This window comes from Sarcophilus harrisii, chromosome 4 (genome assembly GCF_902635505.1).
Source record: "Sarcophilus harrisii chromosome 4, mSarHar1.11, whole genome shotgun sequence".
In the NCBI taxonomy this organism is placed as follows: domain Eukaryota; kingdom Metazoa; phylum Chordata; class Mammalia; order Dasyuromorphia; family Dasyuridae; genus Sarcophilus; species Sarcophilus harrisii.
Window position 1 is genome coordinate 254,106,010 of NC_045429.1, and position 25,902 is coordinate 254,131,911.

General features: G+C 32.9%; 1 protein-coding gene across 2 annotated transcripts in view; it reads right to left on the reverse strand.

Moving 5' to 3' along the window:
- Nucleotides 1–1,255: 1,255 nt before the first annotated feature.
- The window catches only part of HCRTR2 (hypocretin receptor 2), a 164,179-nt gene continuing 139,532 nt past the window's right edge, over nucleotides 1,256–25,902 (reverse strand). Inside the window, exons 5-8 of one of the 2 annotated variants that reach the window (XM_031964706.1) lie at nucleotides 16,936–17,159; nucleotides 12,191–12,312; nucleotides 5,605–5,830; nucleotides 1,256–4,237 (exon numbers count right to left, since the gene is read on the reverse strand). In XM_031964706.1, coding sequence (XP_031820566.1) covers nucleotides 4,183–4,237; nucleotides 5,605–5,830; nucleotides 12,191–12,312; nucleotides 16,936–17,159 — 627 coding nt within the window. In that variant the 3' untranslated portion in view covers nucleotides 1,256–4,182. Of the gene's footprint in view, nucleotides 4,238–4,836; nucleotides 5,831–12,190; nucleotides 12,313–16,935; nucleotides 17,160–25,902 lie in introns of those variants that run through there. The other variant, XM_031964707.1, reaches the window with a different exon arrangement.

Consider the following 25,902-nt stretch of genomic DNA (forward strand, 5'->3'; position numbering starts at 1 on the left):
TCTTTTGGAAATACATTTAAATTTTCGAAAAGACATTTGTTGATATATGATAATGGTTCAAGAAAGAACTAGAGCTAGTTATGTCTATGACATTCATGCTGTGGAGATCAGCTCTTAAATGAGTTGATGGTATTATCAAGGTATTGTGGAGAGAAAAGGGAAGAGTGTCAAGAAATAGAACTTTGGAAAATAATCAGAATTAAGGAGCATAATATGCTCCTTATGATGATGACCCAGCCATTATCTTGGAAAGATTGGTCAGACATGTAGGAGAAGAATCAAGAAAGAGGTGTCATGAACAACCCAAAAATTGAGAAAGTGGTTGTGGTAGACTCAGAGCACCTTTTCTAGACTGTACTTCTGCCCTTGTTACATTCTATCTTGTATCACATTATATTTCTCCATCTAAATTATAAGATGCTTTTAAGGAAGGTTATGATTTTTTAAAAATCTGGATATCCCCAGATATAGCAAACAGTTTTGAAAATATTAGATATTAAGCATTAAATAAATTGTGAAATAGATTCAATGTATGTATAAATAAGTCATGGGACTATTTAGAGAGCAAGAATGAATATGAAGAAGAGAAAAAAGACTTTGGATTAATGGTAGGAGAAGGAATAAAAAGTTGAAGTAGCAGAAGGAAAGTTACATTAGCTTTTTAATTTGTCTCCTCACTTCCATGTTCTCATCTCTTAAAGCCATCTCTTCACCCTTGACAAATTGATATTTCTAAAGCACATTGAAAGAAGATAACAAATGGGGAAGAAGAGAACCAAAGTATATCTAAAAAAAATTTACTACTTTTTGTGCCAGTTTTTGGCTCTGCTTCTTTCTATGCTTTTCAGGGCTAAGATTCTATGGCTCTTTCTAGGTTATTACTATAGTAATTATTATTGTTCTCAGTCCTGAAAAGGGCAAGGAAAGTCATAAAGAACACCAATAATGAAAATTGTAAATTCGTTGAACTTTAGCTTATGGCTAATCAAATTCTTTTAGTATGACAGCAATATAGAACACTCCTTTTTATCATTTTTGAAAACTTTGGATTTAAATTTTAAAAATAAGGTTTCAAATATTTGGTATGTTGATGAAGGAACTATTTGTATTTTTACAAACTGAATCCATGTCTATGGGGAAAACTACACATCAAATTGCTAAAAACTAGTTACAGGAAAACAAAATATTTAATTTTGTTTTCCCTGTCTTTTAGCTTTTTTATGGATATAATTTAATTTAATTATTTTATGTTTGCATTTTTCATGATTTTTATATTTGATTATTTGTGTTATTTGTGACTCAGTATTTATCCTTACTTTTTCATTGTAACAATCATTACAAAAGGAATAAATAATTCAACCTCTCTCCAATCTATGTCATCTGCAATGCCACAGTTCCACAAAAATACAAGAGGAAAAGAGGTAAAGATAAAGGGGGAGAGAGAAAGAGAGAGAGTGAGAGAGAAAGTGCTCAATCACTAAATATTCTGCTTGAGGCACTAATTTTATCCTGTTACTCAGATGTGACCCTAATTATGAATGTTCTTATAATATAATCAACAACAATAATCATTTTATACTACACTAAGGAGACTAGGAAATGTGATTATGGAGATCTAAATCTATTTTTTTACTTTAAAATTATGTATATTAAAAATTGTTGTTATAATCCCATTGGTTTTAATGGCTTTCCTTTTGTGAAATTGTCCAGGTCAGGAATAAGGACTTAAAATTTAGAAATTAATTTTGTTCAATATGTGCCAAAGCATGATAACATGCATGTGGGATACAAAAAAAAATTTAAGGATATATCATTCATACCTCAAAATAGAACTTTCCTGTTATTGTAAAAGGCAACACCATCCTCTCATTCCCTTAAGCTCCCGACATAGACTCCCTGATAGATTCTCAACTCCCCACCATCTTTGCCTCCCAATTTGTTGCTAAAACTTGTTGATTTCATCTTTTCAGCCTCTCTCAAATACGTCTCCTTCTTTCATCTGATATTGTCACTGCTTTAGTGTAGGCCCTCATCACCTTACAGCTAAGTTATTACAATAACCTGCTTGGATCTGCCTGCCTCAAGTCTTTCCCCATTCTAATCTATCTTCCATTCAATCTCCAAAATAAATTTCCTAAATCATAAGTCTTACTACATCAATAAACTCTAATGGCTGCTCATCATCTCCAGGATCACATACAAATGCATTCAAAGACACTCAACCTATTTTCTTTTAACCTTTCAATCATTTTATACCTTAATCCCTATCACATACTCTTGGTTTCAGTGACAATGGCCTTCTTGTGTTTCTATCTACAGGCACTCAATCTATCTTGGCTCTGGGCATTTTCACTGGATACCCTTCATGCCTGGAAGTAATTGGAATACTCTTCATGTACTCTTTCATTTCCATGTCCTCTCTTTCCTGGCTTCCTTTAAGTACCTGAAATCTTTCCAACCCCTCTTAATTCTAGTCTTTTCCTTGTATGTATTTGTTTGTATGACATGTACACATCTATTGTGAAATGCTTGAAGGCAGTCTATTTTTTTGTGCTTTTTTTTTGTATCCTCAGTGCATATCTCAATGCCTTTCATATGGTTGATGCTTAATTAATATTTATTAATTGACTAAAAGCAGCTATTATGACCTAAGCCATATGAGGAAAATGTATTTGTGGTATTACATGAAGGATAGTAGGGCTAATCTACCCTTCTCTTTATTTTTAATAAGAGTAGTTTTTAAAACCAATGTTTATATTTATGATACTATTTTTTAAGGTTTTGGTTCTGCATCTTCTGCATACATACATACACATATAGATATGTACATACATACATGTGCTATACACACAAATATATGCCAGTTAAGCATAGTCTCCACATCTCACTGTCTTTCTATGTTCTCCTATGTCTCTCTTTTTTCCCCTCTGGAACTCCATGAATCACTATCTCAAAACTAGCTGTTGTTAAACTCAGTGGTTCTAGTCTATTATTTGAGAATGAAATTATAAGAATACCAAAAGAATAAAAAGTAAAAGAAAAAATGGCATCTTGAATTGAAGATTTTCTAAAATATAGAAATTGATATGAAGTGGCAATTTCTACTGGAACAGAACCCAGCACAACTATTTTTGAGTACTTATATTAAATATGATGAATTTTTTTTTCACTATAGCTGTATGAAAACAGTGCCAGTTAAAAACCAGATTCATTAAAATTTTTAGGGTTTTTAAATTCTCTTTCTGCCTCAGACATTTAAGAATTTCTTTTAATATATCTCAATTGTGTTTTGAAAGCAAGTTTTGCTTCATTTTTGTACCAAGGTTTAAATAATAACATATATTAGGAATGAAATATAATTGATATGCCTATGATGCCTTTACAATTAGCTCAATTTTTTAAAAAAAAGTTATTTAATATCCAAAAAGCCTTCTGAGCCTTGGAGACTTTAAAAGTCATTTTCCTTAGAAACAGGAAGTCATCTTTTGCCAAGAATAAATGAATTAAAATGTTTAAATCCCAGTTTGGGAAGAAACTTAGAAACAAAGAGTGTCAACTGAATTCTAAAATGGTCAAAATTCACCTAGCTACACTTACCAACACAATGGCAAATTCCTTTCAATTTTTTTTTATTATTATGACAGGAAAGGAGGAATAAGAAGATGTACAGTGTATAAAGTAGAACACATTGACAAGACATTCCTTTCTTTAATAAGTCTTCTCATTTTGTGTCTTTAGCACATAATGATGTAAGTAGTTGACTGTTTTGTTCCATAGGATTGGCAGGGTTTCTGGACACCTGTTTCCTTACCATTTGTCCTGTTATGGTAATCATACCAAATTCAGTCATGTTGGAAGAATTCCTTAATCCATGTGTTGAGAGCTATGTACTGTGGTATATAATTCTATTCCCAGATTTTCTTGTATGTGAGTTCTCTGCCAGTCTTTTGAAAATCTGTCTCCTTCCACAAAACTCAGTCTCTCAGTAAATATAAAAAAGGAAATATTTGGGATTGATAGCTCTAGGAATCTTTTGTCAAATTACCCATAAAGTGGCACGGAGGGGTTTTGGTCCAATCTTTTCCATATTGCACTTATATGGCAGTCTCTGGAAGAATGGCTATTGATTTGAATGAGAAAACAGTTGAGATTGCACATTGGTTCACATCTCAGTGTCTTTCCTCAGGATTCCAACCAGGTTGACAGGAGTGAAGGTGGTGTCCCTTGCTGTAGATACCTGTATAGTAAAAGACTTTGTTTCATATAGATCATGGAAAAGTCACTAGAATGGTATTATCATTTAGGACAAAAGAAGTTCAGGTTCCTGCTTTTATTCTTAATTCTTACTCTTTATGTGTAAGTTGTAAGAATCATACAAAGTACACAAATACTAGCAGAAGATAAAACGTGGAGAGAACTTGATTTACAGATGTTAAACTCATATTTCAATCTGCTAACATTTAACATGTGGTAGAAATTGGAAACAAACTTAAAAATATAAAAAAAACTGCTTTACAAATTCTCAGTAAGAGGGCATATCTTATTCCCAAATACAACATTAGAGAACTGTGATTTTTTTTCAAGTTTTCAGAAATAGATGTATTCTTTAAAAACTAGAGAACTAATAAGGAACTCTTAGTTATTTCAGATTCTAAACTCCACATTCTAATATCACTTTCTCTTCCTAGTTAGATACAAAGAGATATTTCAAGGGAAACTTGAAATAACAGGTAAAGTTCTAATATTCAGAGCATTCATAAAATGAATGATGAAATGAATTGGCAAATGAAAACAAATTATGTTCAATTTTTATGTAAAATAAAAATCAACTGTTGAATTTCAACTTTCATTGTTGTTGTTATTGTTTTGTATGAGATAGGGCAGAGTTGTTGAGGGGCAGCTTTTGTTTTCATTGGTGAAGAAGAAAACTCTTAATGTGGAAACGTTCTATACCAAAATTATTACCAAAATTATTGGGCTTCTCATCTGTACTTATAGCTTTCTAGGGATAAGAGAATGATAAATGGTTATATGACTTCATCAAATTCACCCACCTTATGTGTGATAGAGACAGGAATTTAAGTCAGATATCATATTATTTTAATAGAATTATTTTTTTATTCAGATAGTCCTTTGGAAATCTCATTTCTTATGTTTGAAGTTTAATTTTAAATTATCAAATACATCTGAAGCAGTTAAATAGGATAAATGTTACTTTCTGAAGTGAAATAAATCACTTAACATCCTCACTTTTGAAAGTAAAAGATTAAAAGTATTAGACAATTTAAGGTGAATAAATAAATATAGAAATTATTCATTTAATTTATCCTGCATCTGAAATATCATTAAGTAATAACTCTTTGACTTGTAAGCAAATTGTTGACATTAATGTTTTCAACAATGGTTTCAAAATATATTAATTATCATTAAAATGATAACTTTCTGAAACCTGGAAATATAAATAGGAATCAACTTTGTTAACTCTGAGTTGAAAGCTGTACATTTATGTTGGGCTCATACTCTTGCTTTACCTTTGGATGATCAGATTTCAATGCACATAGACTTTTTATTAAGCTATCCTTGATGTAGGAATAAATATTCTACCAGTTGTGAAGTGGTCCAGCTCCATTTGCTGCTGGGAGTGTGCTTATGCTCGTCAGTACAACATGTTCTGAAAGTTTCGATACATTATCAAAGCTACTGAATTGGGTGGTCAAGGATTTCCGGCTCTCTGTGCTTGTCCGTCCTCGGGCAAGTCTTTCATCCTGGCGAGGGTTAACTCCAAGGCAACAACAAGAAAATGCTGCTTTAAATTCCTCTCGAAATTTTCCTGGCAATTCAGTCAGAAAGAAAGGAAAAGGAATTATGTGCAAATATATTTCAACAAAACATGAATACAGTAAATAGAAGTAGGTGATTTGAGCCAAGTAAAGGTTAAAGTATAACATTGTGTTAGTATCATCAAAACAGGAAAAGGAAATTGAATTTAATAAAATCTTAAAAATTGTGTATTTTTTATTTGTGAATATATATATACTTTCATTTAGATATATGAGGTATGACTAAAAAGGAATGATATTGATTTTTGTATAGACTCATCTCTCTACTTTCTAGTCACACACACAGATGTTATGTATATATATTTGTTTTTTTCCTCCATGCACACATACATGTTATAGAACTAGAAGTCTTTGATGGAAATATTTTTAAAGGTACCTATCCCAATGACTTTATTTAAGAAATAAGGAAATTGATATCTTATGAACAAAGATAAAGAGAAAGAAGTCTCAATAATTATGAAGTAACAAGAAAAAACTAAATATACAATCCTGAAATAAAAATTGTTGAAATGTTTAAAAAGATATTTTTTCCTTTTTTTTTTGGTTTAAATCTCTGAAATGTCAGTCAATTTGATTGAATACTTATCATCCACTCTGGCTTAGTCCTAATATAACCCTCAGTGCTTCACCTAGTAGGTTCACCCAACAGTGCCTTCTCCTCTAGGCTTAACTTCTGAATATCCTTTCTCCAGCCATGTATAGACATGGACTTAGGCACATCTTCCAACTTGATAGAAAATAAAATATTTTGTATATAGAATAACAATAATATAATGTATAATATAACATGTATATGTATAATATGTAATAACAAGCTGAAATGTGAAAAAGTCATTTTGCCATTGTTCCAGGACAAATGTCAGACTGAGAAAAGACCTTAGAGCTCATCTAGTCAGTATAATATAACATATATATGTGTAATATGTAATAACAAGCTGAAATGTGAAAAAGTCATTTTGCCATTGTTCCAGGACAAATAAAATAATTATAGAATGTCAGACTCAGAAGACCTTAGAGCTCATCTGGTCAAGTCTCCACATAAGTAAACTGAAGCCCTGGGATATCGGATGACTTGTTTAAGGTTATTCAATTATACAAAGGCAGAGTTTCTTGAGTCTAGCTCGGTGTTATTTTCAATATATCAAGTTACTCTAGTTAAGACATCTCTTCTCCTTTCTGCAATACAATGATAGTAAAACAAAAGAGATTGATCAGTGATATCCATTAAAAAATCAATTGTTCATCTTTTCCTAAATTTTATAGCATAAATTTTGAAATGGTGATATATCAGAAAGAATGTAGAATTTTGAGTCAGAGATCTAATGTTTCAATTTCACCTCTGGTTCTTCTCTTTTCTAACTCTAATTTCTCTGTTGACCTCTCCTTTCCAACTGCCCATAGGTTATTTTGAACTACATATCTTAAAGAGATCTTAAACTCAGTATATCCAAAATTGAACAAATTTATCTTTCTTTCCAAACCCTTCTCTCTTCCTAACTTCCCTCACTATAAATTGTGCCATCATTCTTGCAATCAATCACACATGCTCACAATCTAAACTTTATCCTTGAGTTTCAACTCTTACATCAAATCTGACGTGAAGGTCTATTGACTTTTAATGTCATAACATCACTCGTATCCTCTCCCTTTTCTCCTTTTCCACTAATATTATACCTATATCACCTCTCACTGAGACTATTAAACTAGCCTACTGTTTGGTCTCTCTCATGAAAAATTCACTCCATTCCATTTATTCTCTAATTAGTTGTTAAAATAATCTTTCTAAAGTGCTAGTCTGACTTCTCTCACCCCTCTTCTCAATAAACTCTTGCATCTCTTTATTACCTGTAGGATTAACTGTAGAATCCTCTGGTAGATTCATTTATTTTCAATACACATTACTTTATGAATTATGTTGGGAAGGAAAAATCAGAGCAAAAAGGAAAAAACATGGGAGAGATAAAAAAACAGAAAAAAAAAAAAAGAAGTGAACATAGCATATGCAGTCTCCTCAGTTCTTTTTCTGGATACAGATGGCATTTTCTGTCCATAGTTTATTGGGATTGGTTTGTATATCTGAACCACTAAGGAGAACCAAGTCTTTTATAGTTGATTACCACACATTTTTGCTGTTATTATGTACAATGTATTCCTGGTTTTGCTTGTTTCACTCAGATTCAGTTCATGTAAATCTTTCCAGGCCTTTCTAAAATCATCTTATTCATCATTTTTTATAGAACAATAATATTCCATTATCTTCATATGCCCCAACTTATTCAACCATTCCCCAATTGATGGACATCTACTCATTTTCCAATTCTTTGTTACCACAAAAAGAGCTGCTAAAAACATTTTTGCCCACATGGGTCCTTTTCACTCCTTTAAAATTTCCTTGGGATACAGGCCTAGTAATGTCAATACTGGGTATGCACAATTTTATAGCCCTTTGGACATAGTTCAAAAATGCTCTCCAGACTGGTTGCATTATTTCACAGTTCCACCAACAATGCATTAGTGCCCCAGTTTTCCCATATTCTCTCCAACATTTATCATTATTTTTTCCTGTCATTTTAGCCAATTTGAGAGGTTTGTAGGGGTACCTCAGAGTTACTTTAATTTTCATTTCTCTAATCAATAATGATTTAGAGCATTTTTTCATATAATCATAGATGACTTTAATTTCATCATCTGAAAATTGTTCATATCCTTTGGCCATTTATCAGTTGGGGAATGACAGTTCTTTATATATTTTAGAAATGAGACCTTTCTCAGAAACACTGGTTGGAAAGATTTTTCCCCCAGTTTTATATTTCCCTTTTAATCTTGTTTCTGTTGGTTTTGTTTGTGCAAAAAATTTTTAATTTGATGTAATCAAAGTTGTTCATTTTGCCTTTTATAATGTTCTCTTGTTCTTCTTTGGTTATAAATTCCTCCCTTCTTCAAAGATGTATATGATAGGTAAATTATACCTTACTTTCCTAATTTGTTTATAGTATCACCTTTATGCCCAAAATATGTACCTATTTTGACCTTATTTTGGTATGGAGATTATAAGCCTCTCATAACACTTTCCCTCCATTTTTTCAATCTACTTTCACTTCTTCCTTTCTATATATTCTGCAATTCAAGGACACTGCTTCCTAGCTGTTTCTTGAATAAGACATTCCTTCTCCTCACTCCAAGCATTTCATTGGCTATGCTTCATTGTTGGAATACTCTCCCTCCTTATCTCTCTCTTTTGGCTTTCCTATCTTAAATCCCAGCTAAAACCTCACTTTCTACAAGAAACCTTTCCTTATATCCCCCTAACCCATTTTTTGATTCTCTCTTATTTATCATCTATACATCTTGATTATACATAATTTTTTGAATGTTGTCTCCCCCACAGAGAGTTTCTTGAGGATAGGGGGTCTTTTTTTCCCTATCTCTGCATACCACACAGTGGCTATCACAAAGTAGGTGTTTAGCAAATGCTTTTTGATTGCATGATTTATTGATGTTTTCTACTTTTGTAACCTTTGGCAAATCACTTAATTTTTATGGGATTTAGTTTATTCATTTATAAAATGATAGGTCTGGGTCAATCAGCCTTAGAGGTCTCTTCTCGCTTTGGATCCATGACTTATCAAGATAAATAACTGCTGTCCATATATGCACATATGAAAATTTCTGTTAAATTCTATTAAAATATAAAATTAAAATATTATAATTTATTATAATTAAATTAAATTATATTAAAATCAAATTTTGACCAGTATTTGGTGCATTGAAAATATTTTTACTTAAAATATTCTTTCATTTTTTTTTTCATTCCCACTAATCCACTTCAAATCTGATATCAAATTCCAGGCAATAGCTTTACATATGTAAGTAAAGTGTGTGTGTGTGTGTGTGTGTGTGTGTATGTTTTAAGGAGGAAGATACTATGACTTTATATCATCAATTTTAAGTTTCTGCTCATTTTCTTTCTTTTCCGTAGTCATTCCTTTGCCATACTATTGTTTGCTTCTATCTCCCTACTATTTCTGGTATATGTTCCTTTCTCTCTACACCCAAATAAGTTCGTTGATCTTGGCTTTTACTATGTCACTCCTGAATGATTGCAATAGCCTAGTGGTCAATCCTTCTATTTCAAGTTTCTATTCACTTCATGCCATCCCCTACTTGGCTACAAAAATTATTTTTCTTAAAGCTCATGTCTACTCATAATATGCCCTTACCTAGCAAGTACCAGTTACTCCCTATAACTTCCAAGATCAATTATAACATTCTCTGTTTGATTTTTAAGGTCTCCTCATAACCTGACCCCTTTCTACCTAAGATTTCTTACTGTCTTCCACTCTTTGATGATCCAGTGAATCTGGTCTCCTTGCTGTTCCTCCTTCTACCGACTTGAAGTTCTTCCCCATTCCTGAAAAGGCCTCTCTTCTTACCTTTTTCTTTGGGTTTCACTGGATTGTGACTAAGACTTTAAGACTAAATTAAAATCCAATATTTTTTTTCCTAGAAGTTCTTTGTGGGTCACCTCCCTCATACATTGTTAGTCTTTTCCTTTTCACTTTATCTTCCATTTACACTATACTCTATCTCTAGATTTTTTTTTTCTCCATCCTCTCTCCCCATTCTAATGGGAGGTCTTTTAGGGCATGGCTTATGATGTTGCTTTTCTAGGATATCTGCTCATAACAGAGTTTATGGCTTATTGATTGACTGATAAGTACCTGGAAAAAAAATACTAGACCTGTGATTTCACAGACATAGAGAATTTTCAAATGTAGAAATTCCCTTTACAATGTCGTTTGACCTTTCTTTACAACTTATAGCCTTGTCTAAACTTCTAAGTTTAATTTCTTGCAGTTAAATTTCTTGCCTTCAATTATAGAGACAATGTTTATCAGAGGCAAGACTTGAGCTAGAGGAGAAAATGGCTCCCATGTCTTTGGCCAAGAAAACCTCAACTGGGGTCACATAGGGTCAGATGTGACAGGTAACAAGCAATTAAAGACTTGAACCTAGCACTTCCTGTCTCCAAGGAAAGTTATAGGCATTTTATTAACATTTGATAAATGAATTAGCTTTAAAAATGTTCAAAATTGCAATTCAAATTAATATAAGATGTAACCATATATAAACTATTGACTTTTAAGCTTAATTTTTAATTTCAAGTAATAGAAATTCATATAAAATAATTTTATTTTTCTACTTAAGTCATATATAATTTCTATTCCTTGAATTAAATCTTTATAGGAGCCTGTCATTGTCTTTACGAGTCATACAAGTTAGATTGCCCAACAGAACTACTAGTGAAGAGAAATATAAATGAAACAAAATATTTTTCCCGGAAATATGGGAGAAGGAAGTAAAAATGAATTAAAAGTAATCTTGTGGCAATTATACAGGTTATTTCAAAAGTTTTACTGGAATTTTAAGCTTAGCTTAGTATATATAATTTCTATAGAGCTATCTTGAATTGTAATTTCAAATATTTTTTTTATCAATCTATTCTGCAAATTTTTATTAAATGGCTATAGATGTCTTTGGAGTCAGGAAGCCAGGTTCAAGTTTTACCTCTGACAAACATTGGTTCTGTAAGTGAAAGTGAGTAATTTAGCCACTAAGTACTTTATGCAAATTTCTTTACTAAATTTAACTAAAACTAAGCTTAAATGTGCAGTAAAGGGACCGCTGCATTATACAATGGACAGAGTATTAACCCTGGAGTCAGGATGATTTGATTTCAAATCAGACACTTGACACTTACTAGCTGTGTGACCTTGGGCATGTCACTTTACCCTGATTGCTTCACCTTCAGCCCTTGCCACCCCCACACAAAATGCAGTAAGAGTTGTAGGAGACCCTGTATATTTTTTTCCAGACACTTGAATGTTTTGTTTTCAAGTAAAAAGCCACATATATTTCTGTAAATAACAGGGTTTTACTCTTAGGTAAGATTCGTGGATTTCTTTAGCATTTTGCTTCAAACATATTGTACTTTTATTTATTAGTACTTACTAAATTCAATGCTATTAGGGATGCTGAGTAAATATATTAAAACAATATATAAATTGATAAATTTCCCACAGTTTATACTTTTTGGCATTTCATGCCACTTCCACAGGGAAAAAAAATTACAAATAAAAGGATTTACTGCATTTCAATTTGGATAGAATATGCATTTTCTGTCACTAGGGAGGAAATACAAAGTAAGGGAAGCCAGGATGAACTGATCTCATTGTGTGGCGACTGGATTGGTCTGGCTTTTCAGAGCCAGCCTCAAAAACCTCCTTTTCATTACAGGCTACATGCTGGCGAGAACTTGGATTTCATAGGTGGAGCAATGGAAAACTTACCACTGAGAAAGTTATAAATAATTGGGTTTGCAGCACTGTTGGCATAGACAAGCCAATGTGAGAATGTAAACCAGGCATACACAGTCTCTCTGTCTTCTGTATAGGAGAACATCCCAAACACCCTGCAAAAAGGAAGGGAAAAAAATTATAGAATCTTTTGATTAGATTAAAAAAAAGGTTTTTCAAGACAGAAGGCCATAATTAACAGAGAGCAGAACTTGAAGTCTGAAAGAATGGTGTACAAATGCAAATTTAGTCATACTTATTGGCTGAGTGACCCTGAGCAAGTCACTTCCTCTCTGTTTTGATTTCCTCATCTGAAAAATGGGGATAATAATAGCATCTATCATTCACAAGTATTATAAAGATCAAATGCTATATTGCTTATAAAACCCTTATCATATATCTGACTCAGAAATATTAGCTGCTATAAAAAATGTTAGCTATTTTATTTTTATTATGAGTAAATTCAAAGGTAAAGATTAAAAGATTTATGAAATACTGTGATTAAAAGCCTAATGCAGATATAGAATATCTCTGACTTAATTCATCCCATTCCTAAATATCTTAGGACAAAATTCAAATGGCTCTTCATTTCACCTTGGACTGTACTTCTTTGCCCTGTATAATAACATCATGCTCTTTCCTATTCTAGAACTCTACTTTTCAGTCTTTGTTTTTGTGTTGTCTCTCCATAGTAGATTGTAAGCTTCTTGAAGTTGAGGAGTCTTTCTATTTATATTTTTTTATATTTGCATGTTGCATCATATTTGCTTACTTCAGTGTCTGGCACATACATAATAGATACTATGAGAGAGAGAGAGAGAGAGAGAGAGAGAGAGAGAGAGAGAGACAGAGACAGAGACAGAGAGACAGAGAGAAATGCCTGGGGTTGGTAATGGACTGGAAATGACCAATAAGGGGCAATGAAGAGTCAAAAACAACAAATACCAAGGTTTTGATCCTATTGTATCAGATAAGCAGCAGTGCTACTAGTAGAAATGGTGTGTTTCCTGCTCATTTCCTCCTATAATGAAGACCAAGTATTGAGAGAAAGAAAAACTCACTTTGAGACATGTTGAGTACAGAGGGGGTTGACAATTTCATGTATTTGTCATCTGACTGGTCAATTTGTGGCTTATCCCTGAATAAACAAAGCTTTTACTAGGTTTTGAAAATAATGTATTTAAAAAAGTTTATTATTACTGGTAAAAGTCAATCAACCAATCAATAATTCTTTAATGAATGTATGCTAAGAGCCAGGCAATGCTAATACTCTGAAGATGAGGTCTTACTCCATTTCTTCATTCCTACTTCCAATTCACCCTTAACTCCTCCTCCCCCAATTCTGACTTTATCACCAGTTGTGTAATCCTGTGAACAATTTCTTTGTGTCACAGATCTAGAGATGGGAGAGAGTTCAGAGACTTTCTAATTGAATACTTCTGTTTTATAGATGAAGGAGTAGAGGCCCATAATGGGGATCATTGATCCAAACATAGGACCTTGGAAATTATAGAGACCAACTTCCTCCTTTGAGAATCAGAGGATCATGGTTATACAGAGAGTAAGCATGGGAGCTGGGATATGAACCAAACACTTTAACTTTGGATTCGTTTTTCTTTCCCCAACATCCTGTACCTCACTCTAGCTTTCTTTTAAATAAATATGATTTTTCTAATATCTATTCTCTAGCATACCTACCTATAGGAAAATAGAGTAAAACAAAGACATCAGTATGAAATAAATGTGATTAACTGTAGAACAGTTCAGAACAGGAGTTCTGAATTTGGAGTTTACAAATTTTTTAAAAATTGAAACTATTTCAATAAAATTTGTTTCCTTTATTATCATAATATTTTATTTTATGCATTTAAAACATTATTCTGAAAAAAAAAGTCCATAACCTTCATCTGATTACCAAAGGGATTCTTGACACAAAAAAATGTTTAGTATGCCTGCCTTAAAGTGTGCTATAACTATATTGATCTGGGATGTCATGTCGTTATCAATAAACATATGATTAATTAGAAAGCTAAAAGGAATTTTTAAAGGCTATTGAGTTCAACCTCTTCCTTTTATAGATAAGGAAATAAGTGGTTTGAACAAGGGTCCTACAACTAATAACTATAGTAGGGTCAATGTGAGCTCAGGTTATGCTGACTCCAAGACCAGGCTCTACCTACTATACAATATTGTCTTCAGCAGTGAGAGTTAAGAAAAAGATTTCACTGAAGAAGTAGGATTTGAAGCCTTTTGGAAAGAATAATAATTTGCCTGGCTAGATCGAAAGGTATTTTTTCCAGGCATTAAAACACATAAGTTTGTATGGGGGTGGGGGGTGGGGAAATGGGAAAATCATATTTTTAAGTAAATGGACATAGAAAGGAGAATTGTTCAAGTTTAACAACTTTAAAAAAGTTAAAAATAAAGAAAAAATGTAGAAAAGAGCAAGATGATGGAAAATCTGATAAGGATAACATATTTTGATTTCAGGTGGAGGGAAAACAGTCAAGTGAATGGAAGATTCTGAAAATCAAGAGGACGAGAGAAAGATTACCAGTATTTGGAATGGACAAAAGGCACAAGTGTTAAGAAGTAGAAAATCCAGAGAGTTAACATGCAGGAAGAGAACGCCAGAGTGTAGTAAAGATTAATTTTAGTTCAATTAGAGTAAATCCTTAAAAATGGAAGCCACCTTACAATACATAAATGAATTTGCAGAGGTAAAACCAGACAGCCAGACAGATTGGAGTGCCTCCAAGGCAGATAGCAATACAAAAGAAAACAAGAACAAGTCTCTTATTTATTCTGTGTGTGTGTTCTTGGCAAAGTGTTTCAATGTCACAATTGATAATAGGAATGAGGGAACTTTCACCTCCTCCTGTTAAAGTTTTATATAAACTTTATCTCTTTATCTCTAGGGTACCACCACTTCCATACCACATCTTTTAAGGCTATCTATGCTATTAAGTGATAATTCTGAATACGAGTTCATTTCCTTCTCCTTCTCTTTTACTGCAAACATCATTAAATAATCAAAACCAAGAAATGATTTTCAAGCCAAAGGAGAGCTAAAGAACTTGCAGCTGGTTATACCACCTTTGGCTTGTCTGATTCCAGCCAAAGCGATCTTTTTTACTCTTTCTCTCCCTCTCTCCAGGGTCCCCAGCTGTGGAGAATCTGATATTGACTCTGAGTCAAAGGAAAGTGAGAGCAACAACTCTCACTTTAGCTTTAGGAATATTGTAAACAGGATTAGAATTGCCTGGGGATTGGTATAACAGTTAGGATAATTCTCAGTAATTTTGGCTGGTCACCAAACTCAGGTACAGCTGCCTACAACTTGGAGTTTGCGGGTGCCACTGCTCTCTTAAGTCCATCTGCAAACCATCCTACTTGCCAGATTTTCAACTGAATTGTGATGTCTTGTAAATGTTATATTTTCTCTTGCTACAAAATCCTTTATTAATAATCAATTTAAGAATTATTCATTTGCTTTTAAAAAGTGAAATCTTCTTTGCTTTTTGAACAAATATAATATTCTAAACCTATCTTGGTTTGAGTTCCTTTTAAAAATTCTCAAATCCACATTCCACTCCAATTCAATGAAATAACTTTGAAGTGTTCTTAACTTTCTGTAAGTATGGATCCTTTCTGTAGTTTAGCAAAGCCTGTAGAGTCCTCCATAAAATAATGTTTTAAAGTGCATATAATTCATAGTATTGTAAAGGAAAGATATTTTATTTAATTACCATTATCAAAATGCACAGGAAGAACAAAAAAAAATGCAAACAAAAAAAAATTTAAGGAACTGGGATTAAGAATCCTTGCATATAAATTCAACCCTGACTGGATCCCTGCTAATATGAAAAGGAAACAAAAACAAAATTATTCTAATTGAAAATAAAGTTTCAGATTTTAAAGTCTATTTTCATGTTGAATCTTTTCTTGCTTCCTCGAAGGCTTAACAATTAATTAAGATATTTGAAAGCACTCATTTTATTTGTCATCAAGAAGGGGATATAAATTGACAAAGGTATATTTCAAGAGTTTCTCAAAAACATCAGTTAATTTGTTGTTGGCCATTGGTTCAATTTTATTTTGGGGGGCATAAAAGTCAGATTGACTTATTTCTGTATCCCAAACCTTTGAAGTATAAGGTGAGTTTTAATTTGAGGAGAGAATGCCATTTATATGTCCAAATATCTTGCAGTTGTTCAGTCGTGTCCAGCTCTTCATGACCCCATATAAAGATTTCATGACAAAGATACTGGAGTGGTTTGTCACTTCTCCCAGTTCATCTTATAGATGAGAAACTGAGACAATGGGATTTAAGGAACATGCCCACAGTCACACAGCTAATAATTGTCTAGGGCCAAATTTGAATTCAGGAAGATGTCATTTTGACTCAAGTCCCAAAGCTCTATCTATGGTACCATCTCTCTGCCAATTGCCTTGAAGCTTCTCAAAATACTAAGATGATTCTAAGAAGTTACAATTTAGAGCTAGAAATCATTTATTCCAAAGCATTCATGTTACAAGTGAAGAAACGTAGGCTACATATGAGTGATTTCTCTGAAGTCACACAGCAAGTTAGTGGCAGACCTGGGGTATAGCTCATCTGTCTTCTCAGTCTATATTCTTTCCACTACACTCCCCTTTCTCCCTTTACGCAAACTAACCCTTTTATTTCTGTTAAGAGATCCATATTCTTTAGTATTTGATTTTCCAGTCAAGGTTACCTCTTTAACATGTTGAGGATACTAATCGGAAGATAACAAATGGCAAACACCAAAAGGACCACCATTAACATCCGTGCTGTTTTCCTCCTAGCTCTAATTTGTTTGATTTCTGCAGTCACAGCACTAATTCGAGATTTAGTCTGCTGGCCTGGCCCTCCCCGGGTGTGGGTAGCAGGATAAAGAGGCTTCCATCTTCTCTGAACCACTGAAGAGGTCCCAGGGATCTGGAAGATGAAGAAGAATTTTATTATTGTAACAGTTTGCTTTAAAAAATATCTCAATTTTGGAGAAATGACTATAAAAAAGAGTAGTGAGGAGGGCTAGAATGGCTAGACTTGTTACACTAAGGTGCCTAAAATCATGGAGGGTCCTGCAAGACCATCTAGCTTAATGTCCTAGTTTTACAATGACTTACTCGAAGTCTTACAGGAAGTGGCATGAACCCAGACCAAATGAGATAACAATTGTAAAATGTTTCTCACTGTACCTAGCACATAGTAAGCACTAAATAAATATTAATTGCTATTATTATTATCATTATTATTTTCATTATCATATCATGCTGAATAGTTATATATATACAAATTGGATTCTCTAAAATAAAATAAACATATTTTGTACAGATGAAATAGTAAAAATATTCCCCCAAATGTTTTTGCTTATTCAGATGAAGCAACAGGATGGACTTAGAATGTAATGCCTTTAAAGGCAGGAGTATTTCATGTTTTTTTTTTTTTTTAAAAGTTAGTTAGAGTATATATTATCATTGTTTGGATATATAGATTAATAGAGAAATAGAAGCACTGTTGTCATTTTCATGGAATATGGTATCCCATTTGGGTTTTCTCTGCAAAGATATTGGAGTAGATTGCCATTTTCTTCTCTAGCTCACTGTAAAATGGACAGATGGGATTAAGTTACTTGCCTAGATTCACAGAGCTACTAAATATCTGAGATAAAATGTGAATTCAGTCTTCCTGACTCCAGGCTTGGCACTCTACCCACTATATATCTAACTGTTCATTATCTAAATAATATGATTTGAAGGGTATAGAGAAGACCTTACTATCTTAAAATTTATCTCCACTTCAGTTTTAACTTGGCCTTCTGTGGTCCTTATTGAAAATTTCACTTTTTCAGGAAGAGAAAAAATAAAAAGAAGTATTTCATATTCAAGTATTGGTGGCTTTATAGGATTTTTTTTATTTTAACTTGAACTTAAGGATAGAGTTCCTTTGATAGAAATAATACAGTGGGAAAGAAGAATTTCTTAGAAAGAAACAGAGGATAATGAGGGATTAAATATGAACTTCACACTCAACTGTGCCCAAGTAAATAAAAAATTCAAAACTTTTTTAGGGGAAGGAGGGCAAATGTATGTTTCACTTTTTTTGCTTATTTGTTTAAAAAATAAAAGTAGCTAATTTAGACTTTGTCTCTTGGAGGCATGTAGATTGCCTAGTGAATAGAATACTAGATTTGGAGTCAAACGGATCTGATTTCAGATCTGACTTCAGATAGTTAATAGCTATTTGATCCTGGACAAATCACTAAACTTCTGATTGCCTCAGTTTCCTAATCTTTAAACTAGACATAATAAGACCTACTTTCTAGACTTTCATGAAAATAAAATGAGATAATATTTGTAAAGCACTACATAAACTCTGAATTGCTATTTAAATATTAGCTCAGCATAAAGATCTGCTTATCTAACTTCAATCTATCTGTCAATCTAGCTCTTTATCTTTACATATATATCTACATATGTGCATATATTTGCTCATATCTATCTAGCTAACATTTTATATAATGCCTTAAAGTTTGTCAAGCACTATACTTATATTATCTATACATATATTTTTCATAAATTGTATTTATTGGACTAGAATATCAACTCAAATGTATAAGCATAAAATGAAACCTCATTTACAATCACAAACCTAACCTGAATGTACTTTTCCATGGATTAACACTGCCACCTGCTGCCAGATATAGCAATTTTACTCAAATCTCTTCGTTTTCATTAGTAAGGGCTCCTTATTCTGAAGATGGGACAACCTTTTGAAAAAAATAAAGTATTACAACTATTCTGATCTCTTTCTGTTATTATATGGGTATTGCTTACTAAATTGAATTAGAAACCAATTTAGTCATAAGTATCTTTAGAACACACATAACCACATAGAAGATCCCATGTGGTTTTCCACTAACATTTGAAATAATTGATATCAATAGCAATAATATGTAATTTGTACTTTTCCATTCCATTTCAAAGTTATTTGATAATACCAGGAAGTTGATCCAAATACAATATTTTCTTAATGATGAACTTGGGAGGACATGTAAACACTTTCTGTTTTTTTTTTTTTTTCAAACAACATCAGCACCAGCAGACAGAACATCTTTCTATTCAGCTGGTTCAGCTGTTTCCTTTATTTTTGTAGTACTCCTGAATAGAATACTATATCTTTTTGGTCTCCAGGTTATGGGAATGGTTAGTTGGAGGGTTCATACAAATCAGGTTCCTAATACTTTCTGTACCGAGACACCTTGAACTTGTATATGTCCTTTGATGGGAATAGACTATTCATTCTTCCAGATGTTAGAGAGGCAGACAAGTGGGACTGGATGAGTGCTTGTTATTTGAGAATTGTACCATCCATCACATCCACCCTCTATAAATTAAAAATGCTATCATATACAAACTCTTTGCTGCGTTGGAGCTGACTTCCTTTTTTAAGGCAGCTTCAGTATCTGACTCATATCCTACTTTTTAAATCCCCTTGCTTTTGCCTTATCATTACAGAGCTCATCTTCTAATGAATAGCACACAGGCTTGTTGAGAGTAGAGGCAATTTCACTTTTTTGCTCACATTTATTCATATTTAACACCTTAGCACAGCTCTAGCTAGCTCAGATGACCTTATTAAATTTTCACTGTGAGCATATACCCTTCAGCAATCAGCTATCACTCCAAATCAAGGCTTGATTCATTGTTTTGTTGATTGTTTAGACTTGTGTTAATCATATAGATTAAAAATTAAAGTGTGTGTGCATGCATTTCTCTCATCTGCACTCCCAAATCAGTTATTAAACATTTCCCAGCACACCTCTATATTGTTTTATAAATATTACTTGAGCTCTGTGGGAGTGCAATAGAAGACAAAGGAAATGAAATCAACATCTAACTAGAGACCTGATGATTGTAAACAAAAACAACTGCAACAAAATTGGCATTTACATAACACTTTAAGGTTTGCAGATTGTCTTATTTCCATTATCTCCTGGAGCCTCAATCTACCCCTTAGTGTAGGTGTTTAGTAGAGATTTGTCGATTGATTGGTTATGGAATCACAGTATTTAATTATTTAATAAGTTGTAATGATCATCTATTAGAAAACTTTATTTTACAAATGAGGAAACTGAGTCTCATAAAAGTTCAGTGAATTGTACAAGTTCACCAAGTAAAATTTGGGTTACATCTTAGGTCATCAAACTCCAAGTCCATTGTCCTTTCAATTCAATGATTGCTATTCACAATGAATAGATTTTCTACAAAATTTATTTTATGATATATCCTCTCAGGCTTACACAGCATCCACACTTGTCATACCTCTCAAAAATTCATTCTGTAGACACTGCTCTTGATAAAATCATAATATCTGAAACATTCAATACACAATTTGGTACAGTCTTATCACTGCCTGGCTATTCCTCCCCTCTCCCCTTTCTTGCATATTATATCTGTGCTATACTATGGATTCCTACTTCATAATAAACTACTACAGAATTGTCTTCTCCAACAATTAGATGGTCCCATATGTCTTAATGCTTCTAGTAAAAAGTCTTAATGCTTCTAGTAAAAAAGGCACTTATTGTTCTGATCTGCCATTCTTAATGTTTAGATAGCTTCTGGTACTTTCTTCCCTTCTGTAACTGTGAAACTAATAAAGTACTGGAAAATGATGAATTTGGTTATAGCTCAAGCAATGAAAGGAAAACTTATAATTTAACTCACTTTAACCATAAGGGTTTATTCATGACAAAAGATCTCCCAAATTTTTTCTTTCAAACACTTCTTTTAGTTTTTATTCTTATTTCTTTGACACCTAATAACTTGTTGTTCTAAATTGCTAATTTTTGGGGGGAGGGATTGAAGCATGCAGTTTTCATCTTTTGTTTCTTTTACATGGTTTTCCCTTTTTGTTTTGACTTTTTTCTTTTTTATTATTATTATAACTTTTTATTGACAGAACCCATGCCTGGTAATTTTTTTTTACAACATTATCCCTTGCACTCACTTCTGTTCTGACTTTTCCCCTCCCTCCTTTTACCCCCTCCCCCAGATGGCAAGCAGTCCTATACATGTTGAATATGTCACCGTATATCCTAGGTACAATATATGTGTGCAGAAACAAACAGTTCTCTTGTTGCACAGTAAATTGCTAATTTTTAAAGTAAATATTATTTAGTTTTTTGTATCCATATCACAAATACAAAGCCTAAAGCCTGACATATATTAGAGACTTAAATGCTTGTTAACTGATTTTTCTATTAACTAAAAAGGATATTGAGATCTGATGCTGAGCAAAACAAGCAGAACCAGAAATACATTGCACACAGCAACAGCAAGATGGCACAATGATCAATTATGGCAGACTTGGTTCTTCTTAACATTTGGATTTTGTTATCCTGGAATAAATTATAACATCTACATAGCCCAGAATGACTTCAATAAGACCTATTGGAATGTTTTGAAGAAAAGTATTCTGTGAAATGAAGTTCTTATGGAAAAGATTTTCCATCAGACACAACTGGTAGAAATAAATTTGAAAATTACTTTTCATGTCCAACTGTTAATTTTTATAATGTTCTGGTTAGTTTTCTGGAGGTCTTTTGGCCCAGCCTTTGTTATCTCCTTCACAGTCTTGTCTCCTTTCCTGGAGCTCGGGCTAGCTTTCTGGAGGTCCTCTGGAATGTGTCTTGGTTTCTGTGGTGAGGCAGGAGGATCACTATGATGGTCTCTGTCTTGAAGTCTCCCTGAGTCCAGGAGCTTGTGCTCTAGCCTCCAGTTCTCTGTCTTCCCCCAGTCTGTTCCAGTCCCCTCCATCTCCCTCTAGGTCTGACTCTGGCCTCTTAAATACTCTATTAAACTTAAATCCATTCATCATACTGAGTATAAACCAGTCATATTACTAGAGAACCATTATTTGTTGTAAGATTAATTCAATCATATGAACTAGAGAACTATTAATCATGCTAAACTAGATAACCATTGTCTTATCAATTCCAGTGAGTCAACACCTTGTTTAAATTAATCATACAGAGTTTCAGCCCTCTAAAGATTTTCATAAATAGATTTGGAGAACATTATATGTGCCACAGACAACATCAATTGAGCCAACAAATGGCCCCTATCATTTTTCCAGAATGAATGAATTATGTGGAATCCAAATCATGCCTTCATTTACAATTTTCTGATCACATTTTTTAAACTAGGATTTTAATAATCTTTTTCTGGTCTAAACATCAGATCTAATTATTAGAAACACCCAACAACAAGAAAAACAATGACAATAGCAACAACAACAACAATAGTAGTAGTCCCTATTTTTTTAGGTTCTTTCAATTCCCCAGATTCCAGGTCCCATGTTCCATGTCCCACTTTCTTCTCCATTTATGATAAAAATTGGATGTATATATTTGTATAGCATGAATGCAAGCATTAATAAGTATATTTATGTTTGAGCATAAGCATGCTAGAATTTATGGAAGCTTCTTTGATAAGAAAGAATATTATGAGAATTCTTATATAACACATTATAATCATTCAGTTGATAAAGTATTCAAAAATAGATTAAAATAAAAAAATTAATGAAGAGGCTTTGGGGATATAGGAACACTTCTAACTCACACAGAGCAAGTGCTCACAAGGTAATCTGAACAAGTTATACAAGGAAACTCTTAAGGTCTTTCTTAAAAATTTTAGAATTGATTTATGATATGGGAGACACTGGTACAGGAGCACTCAATATGGTATGCCCTTATTAGAGAAGGTGTTATGCTCTATAAACAAAACAGAATTGAATTAACTCAGAAGAAACACAAGATGTGCAAAGTTTAAAAAGCCACCCTGAATGTTCATAGGGATTATTTATGTCTGACCTGAGGTAAAACATCCTAAGCTTGTATTGATCTGATCAGCCATAGTCAGACATATTGTAACTTTCTAAAAATGATGTCCTAATTTCCAGTTCTACCAGCAATATACTTGTTTGGTTGATTGTTGTCCTTTTATTCTCAAAGAGGACCAAAATGACATCACTATGTCCGAGTCAAATTAATGTGTCCAACTGGCTGACCAAATGACAAAATGAACTTGGAATGCTTTGCCATATGTTGGACACAAATAGTCCCCATGAACATTCAGGGTGGCTTCTCTAACTGTACATCTTATATGTCTTCTGAGCTAATTAAATTCTGTTTTGCTCATAGAGCACATTATGATAAGAGCACATCATGCTAGGTAGTCCTGTATATGATGTCTCCCATGTAGGCAACCAATTTTGTGAGAATGACTAAAATGCTGGGCTGCTCATAGACTTATCCTATCCAAGCTGAATATTCATTTTCAACAAAGGCAATGGTGGTTCCAAGGCAAAAAGACTACCAGAAGAATTAATGTCAACAGATTAGAGTACTTCTCTGAGAGGTCACAGTTTGTTGCTAACTTGGAGAATAAGTTGAGCCAATTTATGGCTCAGTTGGCAACAGTGGAACAACAAAAAAGTGAACAGCTTTCAGAGTTTTGGTGTACAGCTTTAGTTCATCTGGGTCAGAACATTCACAATCATCTAGACTGATTGATGAAAATGATGGGGTAATTCTGAAGCTAATAAGTGAAAAATAATAACTCCACAGGGTGTACCAGCAGGATAATTCATTCATCTCTAAGAAGGTATGAAAAGTACAATACAAATGGTATGTAAGTTCAGAGGGAAGGCACTTGAGGCTAGGGGGCGAATTGTGCTGAATATAGAGAGCATTGCTTGCGAAAGATTTTCAGAAAGTAGAATTAAAGAGTAAGTGATAACATATATTGTATCTAAGATATACTTTAACATGTTTAACATGTATGAGACTGCCTGTCATCTAGCGGAGGGGGTGGAGGAAGGGAAGGGAACAGTTGGAACAGAAGTGAGTCCAAGGGACAATGTTGCAAAAATTACCCATGCATATGTTCTGTCAATAAAAAGTATAATAAAATAAATAAATACATAAAAATAAAATTGAAAAAAAATAGTAAGTGATAAGGAGAAAGTGATAAGGGTGGAGATGGGGGAAGGGAACAAAACAGAATGAAATACATAGTCCTCTGTTCTCTGTAGATATTGAAGGTTGTATATATTAGCTGATGTCACTGTATTGCTCATTTTTGTTTAATTTTCCCTCCTACTTTACAAAGAAGCATTCATTGATGGAGGAGTCATTATACTGGGAGGATATGATTAAATATAAATTAAAACTAGTTTCCCAAAAAGATTTGGTTCTAAAGAGTAGTCACCTAATTCTGAAATATATAAGAATATTATGAATCAGATGGTAATTAAAATTAGATAAAATATTGATAAGAGTTTAAAATACAAAGGTTAATAGATAATTTTTCTCAAAATGATAACTCAAAGTGCTATTTGTGATGTTTCTAGGTGGAGAGCTAAGAGGTTCTCAAATTCTCAAGGAAAGGAGGATGTACGTTTCAATTTCTGTAGCCTTAGTTATTTTCAGTCATTTATAATCCTCAGTTTCTAGGAACTTTCAAAGACATTGATGTTGAATTAGATGAATGTAGAAAGTATTAGTCATTTCTGATATTTAGACTTAAAGTTCAAACCAGGACATATAATTTAAACCTTAGGTTTTTTGTTTGTTTTTTAATGTGATCATAAAGTTGGAAATGAAAACATAGACTCAATCCCATATGTTCAGTGTTTTTAGACAAATTGGATAGGCCAGCCATTTGTTGGCTTAGTTGATGTTGCCTATGGCACACATAATGTTCTCCAAATCTGTTTATGGGAAGTAACAGTTGGACATGAAAAGTAAGTTCTCAAATGAGTATCTACCAAATCACCCATTTGGGATTAATTTACCTGATTATGGTCATTAAGCAGGACTTTGCTGAAGTTGGAATTTGCTGTTCCAGTCTCTTTTGTGAAAGTACTTGGTTTCACATCCTAGATACTTTACATTGAATCCCCAAATTATTTTTTGTTTAAAAAAATTGAATTGGGTGAAGGACATTCACTAAGAGATTTTATTGAAGATTCTTTTTTTAAACTGAAAATATGCATCATATAGGTACATATATGTATGTTTATACATACACATATGTATGTGTATGTGTCATTTAAAGATATTTCTGTGCTAACTTTCATATTGAAAAGGAATTAAATGGTGCTTGGTATTTCTGAGTATAATTGATTTTCACTTTTATTGAGCATCTATTATCTGAAAATACTGCCAACATTATAAATATAAAAGATGATATTATGCCTTTATCTTATCATCCTACTCAGGGCTTCTTTATACATGAACCTCCAAAAGCTGAGATATACCTAACATGTATCAGAGTTGGATATTATAATAATAATCAAAAAAAGTTTGACAAAGAATATCAGGCTGAATTTTTTTTAAAAATGAACATTTTAAGATGCAAATCTAAGGGCCAATTAATTTCACCAGTGTGAGAAAGGGGGTTGTATGACTACATAGTTTTTGGTCATAAAATATATGAGGCTTTTAAAAGACTGCATCAATATAATTTAAAATTTTGATGGGAATGGCCGAAAGGCTAATGAAATTTCAAGTAATATTAAGAGAGTCGTAATCGGGATGTTATTTTCAATCCTGGATACCATATTTTTGAAAGTGTTATTATAGTGAAGAGCTTCTATAATAGGACCACCA